Genomic DNA, 14,046 nt, shown 5'->3' with positions numbered 1-14,046 from the left:
TCTTTCCATACGTCAGTCCGTGTTGCTGCGAACAGCGCCGAGCTCTCCACGGTTTCCGTGTACATTCTCAGCTACGGCTGCTATATTGTCTTTTCTGAATGCTGAACACGGTCCATTCGGTCGAATATTATCCAGTAATGAACGCTGGATCATACAATACTGAACAAAAATAAGAAGATACCTTGGCACGTCTAATGCGTTATTTGCAAAAGGCGCTATCAAAAAAAGTACCTTTATTTAGATCGACCGTTAAATGTATCATTATTCTGTATAACTTAACAATTCGCAGAGAAATGAAAATTTAATTTTAAAGCCATTCAAGTATACCAAAGTGCCTGAAAATACGCAAGCTAAAAAATAACGAAGAAGTGACTTTTTGCTCGATTTTCCAAAGGGTGTTTCATACAAAATTTGTTGGGCACATTTTAGCAATTTAAATATTGCGTACCCTATGCAGAAAATTTAAAACATTTGTGTGCACACAACTCAAGAATATTTTCCACTGACTATTGGATAGTTTCTGCACTAAATAATAATTGTTTTTTTTTTTTGGTAATTTGAATAAGGACATATGTATGTATATACATATCTACAAGCAGGCACTTGTTATGCTTTGGTCAACGTTGACGATGCAATATGCAGTGTTTGGACATACATGTATGCTTGTTCTATTCTTGCCACAATCATCGTTGCTGGATTTCCTAAAATTTGTATGTGTTTGTTTGCAGACCATTGATGGAAAATTGAGATTTTAATACTTGATGGCCAAATGTGTGTCATATTTATACGTATCTACAGTACACAAAATGTGGCATGCTTCGGTTTCTTTGTCACATCTAAACTGTGGAAATTCAATTTTATTCGCAAGTAAAATTTCATGTCTAAATTTGGTGTTCTAGAACAAATATTAAATATTTACATTTAATACTAGAAATATATTTTTCTAATTTGTCGAATATATTTTAGTACTATAGGGTTTCTTTTGTAGAATATACGTAAACTAATATATATAACTGATTAAGTTTACAAATATTTTACAAACAAAAATGTTATGAAACTTTTAATTAATTCGCATGTAATATTTTGAAACATAATTGTCATTATCACTACAATGAAGTGGGGAGATTTTTAATATTTTTACGTATTATGTTTTTTTATACATCAATTTTGCATTATACAAAATCACAACTTTCGGCATATGTCCAAATTGCAAATTTCAACACCAACATCGCTTTAATGTACATATATACAATTTTTCACAAAAATATATACGTCAATATAAACTCGTATGTATACATAAATCTATACATACAACTTTGGTAACATATACTACTACAGTGTAGACTCTTACTTATCTTTTAAGACCGAGCAAGTCACAACTACCGAAACTCCAATCCGTTGAAAGGATTAGCAGGGAACCTAACACATACACTCCATGGAAATTAAAAGGCATATGCTTCAGTTTCAGTTATAAGTATGTTTCTTTCAGTCTTAAGAATTTCAAAGAAACTTTAACAGAAATCCTTGGCAGAGCTCTTCCCTAAACAAACAAATTTAAGCCTGTGGTGGTGAAATTAGGATTGATTTTAGTAATTTTTGAGACGAAAAATTGTCACACGTGTGGCCAGGGCTGATTTTAAAGCGCTAGATTTGTATCAATAGAACACAACAATAGAATACATATTTCACTTAACTTGGCGATTCATTTTACAATGTGGTAAATTCGACTATTTTTCTGGGTGTTGAAAGTTTGTGTGGCAAAAGCGTCGTAAAAAACAGAATTTAAATGTTCCAACCGATCATTGAAACAAATAACTCAGCTATATTGAAGGTTATGCCTTTCTATTGCTTTGGCGTAGCTTTTGCAGCTCTATTTTCTGCTTCCAACTGAGAAGATCTTTATCGTCAGCCGATCGATATAGACAACATAATTGCCATTATTTTCTTATCTCTCCTCCCGTAGCTCACCTCGCAACTTTTTTCTAATATTTACATTTTTAAATTCGTCATTTCTTACGAATGGAATAACCGAATCTAATAATTCAAAAAGTTGTATAAAGATAGCGAATTAGGCTTGCATATGAAGTAACTAGCTTTGCTAGGGATTAAGACCAAAGTACAAATAAAGAGCTTTTACACAGGCGTTATTATACTTTTGCAACATGTTGGTAGAGAGGTTTGTTTAGCTGATGGTGGGTTATATTGTATATAAATAATCAAGATGACGAGGCGAAAACTTGGTAAGTACGAGTCCGTAGATGGCCGTAATTGGACCACTGCTACGCCCACAAAACGCCATTAACCGAACCACTAAGAACTAAATTGGGATATACTTTCACACGTTATTACTTGCTTTGATTATATTTTTTTTAATAAGAGAACAAATATTGTGACGTAACTATGACAGGTGTTTTGTGTGTTGTCCGAGAAAAGCTTGCCCATTGGAAAAATTAGATACATTTGAAAGATATTGTCTCAGCTATAAGCTGTAGTTGTCCGATCTGAATTATTTGTTGAGAGATTGGATGTCTTTGATAATAATCTATGTGAAATTTTGTGAAGAGCAAATAAAAATAAAAGAGGTTTCCACCAAGAAATTGAGGTTGATCGGTACAGTTGTCCGATCAGCATTTATCAGCTGCTTATTGAGAAAAGAACGTGTGTATAATTTCAGATAGACATCTCTAAATCTCAGAGACTATTTCGACTTAAGCACTTAATAACATTTTAGTTAAGTACTCGTATTTACAGATTTATACGAATGTATTTATTAATATGTGTGCGTGCGATCGAGGAGTGAGCGTGTGCGTAAGTAGTGTAGCTAGAGGCCTGTAAGTGACAGATTGAAAAACTTTCGCTATAAATTCCATCTGTATTTGAACCCGTACAATCAAGACCACAAATGCACACAAAGCTAGTTAGGTCACGTTTCGTTGAAAACTAAAGTTTCCAGCTTTTTGCGACTCTTTCGTATGTGCCGGCTTGTCTGCTGTTGTAATAGTTGACATTTTTCATGTAATTTAAATTGCGAAATTTGTGATTTTCAACGCAGTTTTCATGTGCGCTTCAGTCGGATGATTTTTCATTATACTTCCGTTTAATTTTTTGTTGCTAAAACCCAGTTTGTGTTACTAGGAAATGGGATTTTTATTTTAGACATCTACATATCTTCCCTTCCTTCGCTGCTGCAAAATATTTTAAAGTTTGCATTTCTGCTCTTCATCTATGAAAAACGAAATAATTTAATTCGCTTCCACTCGCTCATATCTCGAGCGGCGTATACGCGTCTACGCGCATGTGCTGGAGTTGGCAAACTTTCGCCAAAGTCATTATGGCATTTTGCATAGTTTTCTCTTGTTGTTGGTGGGTTGTTGCTTGGCTGCCGCAATGCCAGACCGGCTGAATGCCGGAGTTTTTCCGTTTGGAGCGCCAGCAGTGGCCAAGATGCATTACTTGGCGCGGAAAGGGGGTGAGCTGGCAGCGGTGGTTGCGTACAAGTTTAATGGTGGAGGAGTGTAGCGTTTAAATTCATTTCCATTGCTCGAACTTTAACAACTTTACCAACGCTAGCGATTCGTAAGGATTTCTACGCCCTTCTCTTGCTCTTCGCTTCGCTTTGGTGTTCCACTTTTTGTGCGGCGCTTCCGTTATTTTTCACTGCCAACTGCCAGTTAACGTCGTCAACGCCGTTGGCAGCATTCCTAATTACGATCGTTTTAAACGCAATTTAACTTTAAACTCTACTTAGGCATAATATCGAACCAGCGAAGTTGTACATTGTCGACGCAGCAGCAGCTGTATGAGTCGCTAAAGAGCTGCAAGAAATCGAGTTGCATTAAAGTTATAGTAACTGTAACTACACAAGTTTCGAACAACAGTTGACGAAGTACTAAATGATATTTCGATGAATTTTTCGCCATTTTGAAGATTTATTTCTGCAAAGTTTTCGCCACTTGCCATTTTCAGCACATCGATTTAAACTTCTTGTTTGCCAGCGTTCTGCGCAACTCTGGTAAGTCATTATTAATTGCCATTAACATAACAACAATAGACAATTATCGCATTCATTACTGGTTGAAGATGATTTGAAGTCGTTGTTGATTATTATAAATCGATAAACGCAGTATCGCAGTAAATTCTTGGTGGATAAACAGTTCCATAAGCTGTCTTTTAGGCAATATTTTGTAATACTTCATCCTTATCACTTCATCTAAAGACAATTTGGAAGTAGATCTGAGCTGTTTCCAAGTTTGTCTTTAATTGCTTTATCAATGGTCATGTCTTTACCTATAGAACTGCTTGATTTTTACACAGATCTCCCTCTACCTTCGCCTTAAAAATATAAAAGTTTTAAAATAGCGATCGAACCCCAGCTTTATTAGCCTCCAATTTCTTAAAACTGTTGGCCCATTCCTTTCTAGCCAAACCAAGCAAAACTAGAATAAATCAAGACTAAGAAAATTTAAATTTTTTGAAAAAAAAATATTCGAAATGACATTTCTAAATATATGTATGAAGAATTTCCTTGGGTGTATTGTATAACTTTATGTGTCATAGTACTAGATTTCTTTTACAAGCGTTATATGATGGATTTTAATCCGAATCTTTTAGATATAACAATATAAATTTTTAAAATTGCATGTCAACTTCTCATTGTTAAAATCGAACTTGTCTGTAATTTAAAAAAATGTCAATAGCTTATTCAGCCAATATAGCGGCTACTTTTCACTGAAGAAATAATGGGTGTAAATTATGTTTCTATGAAATTTATTTATCTATTTGTGCTTCAAAGGCAAAAATTTTCACTTAACCTACACAAATAAACCTATATACGTAAAAGTTTATATACCTCATTTTGGCACCCCACACATATATAAGGTTATTGCAAAACATGAGTTATACTATGGATAATAATTCCGTGAAAATTTTAAATTTCTCCGATTTCCAACAGTTTTTGCATAATTCGGTAGGAAAATTAATTTGAGGATTACGTTTAAAGTTTTAAGCACTTTTCCGGCAAACAGCTGAGCTTAAATAACAGTACTTTTCTAATATTAAATATTTAAATATCTACTAATATATGAAAAAACTGACGAAAATATTCCATTGTCAATATGATATGTAACTATAATGCTGTAACCTCTAACCCAGTACTAAGTACACTATGGCGTATACGCAACTTTTATGGACATTCCAGTATAATAGATTTTAAGCAATTCTAACTCATTTCGATGTGTGTCTGTATATATGGATAACTTTATTGAGTTGCTGTACAATGTGTGCTCAACTATTAATTAAAATTCATTGATAGTTTTTTGATCAACCAAACATTTTTAGTTACTCATAGATATTTCTGCTTATTTCATAACCCTTGTTGCTTTCGTGTAAGCCCGAAAGTTTTTACAACCCTAATTAAAAGTACATTGTGCTACTTGTTGAATATAAAAGCCAGGGACAATTCAGGATTCTAAATATGGAGGGAAAACAAAGGCTTAAATGGCTTCGTATAAAATAAATAAGACCAGAGTGAATCCTCAGTTTAAGAATTTCAGTAATATTTGTTTAGATATATATATATATGACAATATTATCAAAATGTAATTAAATGTTTCCAAATCAATTAAAGTTTTTTTTTTAATATTCAGTCAGTTAAGGTTAATGTTTCGTGATTTTAAAATTTAAAGGCAACAGCCATGGTATTTAAGTGCCACTGAGCGTGAAAAAATGTAGAGTTAAAAGGAAAGCAGTTTTTTATTATTTATCATAAGGGCAGCGTACAGTAGTGTAGTAAACATGGCATAAATAAAATCTGCAAAAAACAAATATTTGACCAGGACTCGAAGTCATCCCATATCATGAATACGGGTAGGAGTTCACCACTCGCACTATATTATGTATTAGAATTTTTTTTTAATTTTTATAGAAGAGGTTGCTGAAAAGAATCGTTTGGATGGTTGTTGTTGCCGTTTTCATGATGATTCCTAAGCGTTGTAATTTACATACAATTTTATAACCACGATATCCGACGAAAATCCCAAGTGAACTTACTTATGTATTTATGTCAAAATATAGAGGTGTAATGTAGAATGACATGCATGGGAATATTTCACTTCAAAAGCGAAAACAATGTATAAAATTAATAAATATATCGAAAAATTAGCGTTAATACACTTTTCCTTTTTACTAAACATTCACTTTTTCAAAACTTTTTCATACCATGTACTTATATCTAGCGTTAAAAGTCTTTTAGTTATTTTATTTTTTTAAATGATAATTGAATTTTTTATTTAAAATTCCAAAAATAAATATTTTTTCAGGTCTGGTCACGAATCCAAATATTGGTATTATTGAACCGTTCTTGCACTGGAGAAATTGGATGCTATAGCAGACTATTTTGGATCGAAATATAGTTATGGGAACCCTTTTGAAATTAAAATAATTTTAAACTGGTTATAGCTAAAGTTTCTAATCCACTTTATAAGTCTCTTTATATTATATATATACCAATTCACACATAATTATCCATCTTGCCGATCTTCTACTTTCTTTTAGCTACTTGTCATAGACTGGATCACCGATTTTCTGAGCATTATTTATGGAAAAACAGTGAAATTTTTTCCAACGGACTGAAAGGTTTATATAGTTTTGAGCTTTGAGAATTTATAGCCATACATTTGCTCCTTCGGGATTGGCAAAAAATCCACTAACAAAAAGAGCTTGCATTTCAAAGCGTTCTAATAAAATATTCACACATGCCCCGAATGCTATTTTGAATAAATATGTTTAAAACAACTAAGTGAATCTTGTGATAAACTCTTAATATATCACAAGTCAAGACAAATTTCTAGCACAGGACATAGTCAGAATAAGTGGGTTGGTTCCGTAGTAGAAATGTATACAACTGACAACTGAGTACAATGTACATACGCTTGTATATGCAAGGTGTATTCAGTTGAAATTTGACGTTGGCGATTATAAAGAACAACTGATTTTTGTTTACTGGTGCAACGCAATTGTTGTGGCATACCTATGCGTTAAGTGCGGCGCTTCATTCGCATACTTATTTGCCTTTAACGTACAAGTACATATTTTGACGCAGGCTTTTCTATCAAAAGCTTACGCTGCCTTATTAATTATAAAACCTAAGCCATCTTGGTAAGCTTCTTACAATGCTCTTCCAAGTATTAGGCCCTGACGGCAACCCAACCAAAATAAACTGAGCCAATAGCATTTCGAACTTTTATAACGATGGATGAATCATTATTTTCTCTGATCTCTCTTCAAACTGTAATGTCCAAATAATTCTAATAACAAATCAGAATTGACCGTATATGAGTTAAATTCCGGTGAAATGCTTGAAAAGTATTAGCTTGAAATTCAACGGAATTTGGAACTTTTTAAAGAATACGTCGAAATAACAGCGAATAAAATGTTCCAGTTTGCTCTATCGGCCTATGCATTTTATTGTTTTTATATTCTGTACCCTTATAGTAATTGCCTTCATTGAAGTACCATTACACATATATACATAAATGCATAATAGGGTGTCCGTTACTCCCCAAGTTGTTTTTTTTTTTGTGCAGATGTGTCTTAAAGATTTCAGTTTTTGTTCTTAAAAAGAATTATCCAACACTTAACTTAAACCGCGGCTAATCATATTTCTTTACCTACAAAAATTACATGAGATCTGTGATCCTCTGCAATACACTTTTCAGTCCAAAGCAGATAAACCTATATTTTTAAAGTAATTATATTCTACTACAACAAAAAATAATTAATAATTTTATTCATAAAAATATTCCTTTAGAAGTTGTACGCAGTTAGAAATAAATAATATTAAATCAAATGTATTCACATAGTTCACCATGCCGTATGAGCAACACAGAATGTATAAATCACTTGTGTGAATGGTCAGTACATTTGATGCATAACATTGACTGATTATAACTCTTAAAAGAATGCTTTTATGCAAAATATGATCTTTTTCGGAAGAGCTGAAAACTTCTTATAGAATATCACTTCGTCAAAGTTGTAGGTTTATTTGCTTAATGCAAATATCAAAATATGCCATGTTATATCCATTGTAAAATAGGTATAAGTTAGTCAATGATTAAACTAAAATAAATACACATTGATTAATTTTGTAGGACAAAAACTGGACCTCAACAAAAGCGAAATCAACATGGCAAACCACGAACACCCTAATAAATACATCAATAGGCGAGTGTGTTCCATGTAGAAGCACAAAATAAAAAAGCTAATACTGACTATACTCACTGTACTGCTTTCATTGTTTTATTTATTTATACTTTTTGTTTACGACTAAGATTACACAAAGCAAAAAAACAAAAAACACTCATTTACATGCAGACTGCTTTGTTGAAGTGTTCGTGTGTGCTTGTGAGCGTGTGATTGTTTTTGTTGCTTGCGCGCACAATCTCACTAAAACCCCATAAAATATCCTCTGTAATCCCAAGGACATTGCTACATAAATCCGAATCATAAGAATTTCAACAGCCAGAATAAAAAGGCACAGAGAATCTGTATCAAATTGGTATTGAAAGAGGCAATAAAATAAGAATGCCAGGAATTTCAAATGTTATTGCATTACATTTGTGTTTAATTAAAAATGACAGCAGCAACAAAAAATAAAAGACACAACAAAAAGGAGATATTGTAATCGTGTACAAAAGCAGCGACTTACCCGCGATTAGAAGAATGAAACAGTACAAGAGCTGCTCGATATCCATGCTGAGGCTGTGACGCTCGCAGCCGTTGAGTTGGCGGAAAGTTGAGGAAATTTAAATTATGCAGCCGGCGTTTCTTCAAGTATGATTTGCATATAAGATTTGTATATTTGCTTGCTTATGGTGAGCATTCACTGATGGTTCAATTTTGAAAATATTTATTCATTTCGCACCTATTTTTAATTTTTTTTCCTTTTTTTTACAATCGGGCTTATGTAACTGTTATTTGGTTAATTTATGAGTAATTTATTAGAAGGTTTTGTATTGTATAATTGGTTGTTGTTGGTTTGCAGTACATATTTGATGTTGTTTACCGATGTACATCTGTATCTGGTAATGTCAACAAAAGCTTTAAAGTAGATTTGGCATTATTTGTCACTTTTCACCGTCTATTTCCAGGTGTAAAATTTTTTCAAATCTCCAGCACTAAGTTATATTTCTAATAAAATATAAGCCTCTCTGAAAACTTACAAGTACTATTCGAACATAACTTTTTGACTGTTTCACTTTTGTTTCTGTCCTCAAGAAATGAAAATGAAGATGAAAATGAAAATGAAATGAAATGTTAACTGTTTTTTTTTTCTTATAATTACTATCTCTTTACTAAGCGTCCTTAATTTGACTGGGTTAAACGAAATTTGAAGTAACAGGAGAGATCTATTTAGCTATATCTATATAAGCTTTATCATTTTTTAGCTATAATCTTTAAACTTTTGGTACATCGTGTTTTTATTAACTACATTATACAATAATATTCGTTTGTTAGGGTAGATAATATAAAAACAATTATTTAAAATATTATTATTAAAATATCTTTAATTAAAATAAATTCTCTCCACCCAATACCAAATTCGTATTTTCGTCGCATTTGAGATCTATTTGATATTTATTTGTATGTATGTGTGTCAATTGTTAAGTGAAATAGAGCGTGTGTCATATTTTATTTCAGCCTGCGAATTCATTGCTAACAAAACATTTTGTACTTGTTTTATGCATGAAACTGAGTCAAGTCCAGAAAGCTGGTTGGTCAGTATGAGTCACCTCATTTTCACTTCCCATATCCAGATATTTCTATATAAAATGGTTTCGAATATACTTATGTGTATTAGTTCTCCCCATATTCATTGATTTGTAATGGCTTTGAGTACCATTTATTAAATTTTTTGTACTTTTTAAAGAGTAGTCAAGCAGTAGTTGCAGTTGAACAATATCCGTTGTTTGGTTACAAAATATGAACCCAAATATGAATAATTAAACTGTTTCATTAAAAAAAAAAACGAAATTGAGTTTTTTCTTGCTTACGATTCACTATAACTTAATACATACATATGTATATGTTGCATACAATTTTAAGCTTGCGCAGTCAAATATAAACCTTTTATAGCCAAACCTCAGATTTTGTTTCCTTATAAGTGCTTATAGTTTTTACTTCGCGTGTTAACTTATGAAAAGTGATGTTACGTTATTTTGACTTCTATGTGATGATATTTATATTTATACCATAAACAGGGTGCATTAAGTGTACCACGAAGTTCGTGACACCCAGATGATCGCGATGGAGAACCTAAAAAATATATAAATAAATGAAAAACAAGATTGACCACCTCGCTGGTCTGAGTATATGTAAACTACTCCCTCAGTTTCTGATATATAGATCAGATCTGATTACAGGCATCCTATTCTCCAAAAGGAGCTGCTCATTTGTTGGAACTGTTGATATCGGACCACTAATGCATACAGCAACCATACAAATTGAACGTATGTGCTGTCTGCTCCGCTTGATAATAATGATTGGTAATATAAATAAACTTCTTGTTACTTTCGAACTATATGTCCGATTGATTATCAAAATATTTTTTCATAGTAAAAAATTTGCTATATGGTGGTGGTTTATATATCACCACAAATATTAGATGAGACGTAATAAAAATTCTAACAGTAATTACAAGTATGATATATTTATATTGAGAATATTGCATGTCCATATATTACATTGGCAGTTTGCTTTTGTTTCTTTGCTGAGATAATTCGAAATGTTTTAATGATATTCTATTCCACATGAAAACAAATGTGTCCATTGATGACCATTACTATGCAACCACCTGAGTACCATGGAAGCTTGTATAAAAGCTTTTCCAAGAAAAACTGGAAAAAATCAATATGTGATAATATATACGTATGCGCACATTTGGACAGATTCATTATTCATTATCAAACTACTTTTTGTACTACTTTACTAAAGGTGACTTCACTTTGTAGCGGTAATAATGTCCTATCAACTGGAAAACCGTTTTTGATGCTAAAGCGCATAAATAATTTGTCTTTGTCCCAACTTTTTGCATTTATACTGCACGTGTGTGCGAATAATTATTTCAACGGAAATGATTACAAATGTGTTCATATGCCATCCAGTAAGCTATGCTATTCGTTGCCGCGTCTGTTTGTGATCCAGTGAAAATTTCCGTATACTTAAACGCTTGCACAATACAAGTTCACACAGCCATGCAGGCTAATTTTCTCTAACGCCTAGCAGCTGCTTTTACACGGCATCTGCCGCCAAACCAAACTCGCTAGCTGCTGGCTTCGCATGTAAATAAACAATTTACATAAGATTACATGGCCTTGAGCGCAGCTTAGTTCTTGCTACTTTTTAGATGAATTTTTTAGGTAGGAGCTGCTGTATATATTTTATACCATATAAGTATGTACATACATATACACACCCTCTGCTGCCAGGCTTTCGATTTCTCGATAATTCTACAAATTATTTTCATTCAGCTTTCAAGTTTTTATATACCTTTGATGCTATCTTACATAAACCTGAATTTGTTGACAGTCCGAATTTATTGTTATCATTGTGCGTGAATGGCATTTTCAAAGCCCCTTAATATATTGACAAAATTTTCCATATCGTCATAATTATATTTTAGTCCGCCCTGTATGTGGGAGGAAGAAATTTTAGATTTTTTCGTTTGAGGCAGATTGAAAAATATAATAATATTGTTTTCAATAAGCGCCACGACTATTTTAAAAAATAATATTATGCCCGAAAGTGATGATTATAATTCACCATTTCGAGCTTCTCCTGGTGCACAAGTTTCTTTACAACATTTGGAGTGTAATATTAGTTATAAAACTAAAAACAACAGAAGTTATGGGCTTGGCAGTTTTTGCACTCCTAGAGCAATTGACTGCATTGATTTCTTATATTAAAATATAATTTTTTATACGAAAAAACTATCTATAACATATAGTACTATTATATAATGCTAAAGCCGATTTAGTTCTAAAAATTATTATTCACTTTACTCAAATTTACCCCTAAAATTAGTTAATACATTGTTATTCAAGAAACACTTTAACTTTGGCTTCAACGCTTCTATTATACCCTAGGTATGAAGGTTCATAGGTGCCTTTCTTATAGCAACTATAAGTATAACTAAATTCAAAACTTAACCGGCTCACGGTTTGCGTCCAAATGAAAACTTTTTTCTTGTTCTTCTCAGTCATGTTGGTTGATAAAAAGAACCTTTAAGTCGAAATAACGTTACTTATTAAGGAAAGAAAAGGTTTGAGAAAGGTCTTTATCTTGGTTCTGATCGGTCACTTTAAATGCTACAGTGATAAACAATTTGCTCGGAGATTTTAGTGATGCCTGGGATAAAAATTTGTACACAATTTTTGAAGATTTCTTGTGTTACAAAAAAGGTTTCCATATAAGAATTTGATTTAGATTGGTCAGTTTGTCTTATATATAAATCGTCTAAGCTCGTCGTATGTATTTATATGCTTATACGGTCTCCAACGATTTTTTCTGGATATTACGAACTTCTTGGCAGATCAACCAACTTCAGGTGTAAACAAATATAGTAATAATATACTTGTAGATAATAAAACCAAGTTTTCTGGATTCACTCCCGAAAGCTTCCCTATATAGCTCTTTAAATATACTTTCAATTAAATTTACTAAATTAAATGTGTTTCTTCAAAGCATGATTAATGCTTTTCGAGCTTCAACTCCGCTTGCAGCATTTTCCAACTGTAATGCAAACTCTTCACATGCTTTTAAACTAATTATCGCTTTTTATACCTTCTGCTTTACTAACTTTGTTCACTCTACTTTCCGCTTCACGCCGCCTAAGCGATGTGTATAAAAGGTTTAGCAGCGTATTCCAACTATTTTCCTTACTGCGATTACAAATAGTTTTTCCTCGACGCAGTAAACACTTTTTGAGATCTTTGTTATTGTTGTTTCCTCTCAGTGCATGTGTATGTTTGTGAGATGTCTGGTATTAACTGCAGCACGGCAAATGCGAGTACAAAAACTACACTAACTTAGATTACTTCAACACCAGGGCTACTACAACTCCAACAACCACACTGGCAGCATTCACTGAAAATGGTCCTTCCACCACACACAGTTGAGTGCTTTATGCTGCCGCTATAATAGCAACGCAACATGCACACAGTAAGATAATAACGGGTTTTACACGCCTTTGTTTATACCATCAGCGGCCATGAGCGTGTATGGATAGTACAACAATAGCACAACAAAAAAAAACTAATAACTGAGATTTTCATTTACGCTTATCTCCAGGCGGATTGCGTGCTTTTAGGCGTTGAAGCACTTTGCAAATAGTGTACTTTGTTTTACATTCAGCATCTCGATAAATTTTCCACATCCAATTGATCTTTGACACTTAGTGATTTATTGTCTGTTGTGAATTTGGGCACGCACACGAACACATGGACACGTTCGCAGCAATACATTTACATGTGCATACACGTTACTACACTTTTACTTTTTCTGTAACTATTATGCTTTAGTCAGCGCGTGGATAACACGGCTTCTTCACATCACATCGACAGGTTATGAAATTTTCGATTTTTTGTTGCAAGTAGTAATATAATTTTATTCATTTTGCATTTTCACTTATATCTCGCCCTTTTTGTGGCATGCACACACAGTCTCCGTCTTCGTTTACTACACTGTTTCAAGTTTATGAACTGACTGAAGTGTCAAATGTGCTGAGTAGCTGCTCCAGCTGTCCTGATTGAGCAGCCTATTTGTATATTGGCCAACACAGTTGGCTTTCGTTTCGTCTCGGCTTGTATCTTGCACGCATTCGCCAACGTTCGTCGGTCTGGTGGCTGTGAGCCTTTGGTCTCAGCTGATGCTGCGTTCGGCTTTTCCTCCGGAAGCTGAGCGTTAGCGCTCGTGAGTTAGTCGCATGTACGAGCGCGAGTATATGTGTGCTCTTCGAGCGCGCTTTAGTTTGCCCAGTCGCAGAATAAAATA

The 14,046-nt window shown here is 33.3% G+C and overlaps 1 protein-coding gene across 2 annotated transcripts in view; it reads right to left on the bottom strand.

The window, feature by feature from the left end:
- The window catches only part of LOC105232926 (uncharacterized), a 41,549-nt gene extending 27,780 nt beyond the window's left edge, over window positions 1-13,769 (bottom strand). Inside the window, exons 1-2 of one of the 2 annotated variants that reach the window (XM_049450598.1) lie at window positions 13,333-13,769; window positions 8,705-9,186 (exon numbers count right to left, since the gene is read on the bottom strand). In XM_049450598.1, the coding sequence (XP_049306555.1) occupies window positions 8,705-8,750 (46 nt within the window). In that variant the 5' untranslated portion in view covers window positions 8,751-9,186; window positions 13,333-13,769. The remainder of the gene's footprint in view (window positions 1-8,704; window positions 9,187-13,332) is intronic. The other variant, XM_049450597.1, reaches the window with a different exon arrangement.
- Between the last annotated feature and the right edge of the window lie 277 nt (window positions 13,770-14,046).

This window comes from Bactrocera dorsalis, chromosome 2 (assembly GCF_023373825.1).
Source record: "Bactrocera dorsalis isolate Fly_Bdor chromosome 2, ASM2337382v1, whole genome shotgun sequence".
Lineage (NCBI taxonomy): Eukaryota > Metazoa > Arthropoda > Insecta > Diptera > Tephritidae > Bactrocera > Bactrocera dorsalis.
The sequence above is the reverse complement of the archived record's forward strand: the minus strand, read 5'-3'. Positions and strand labels throughout refer to the sequence as shown.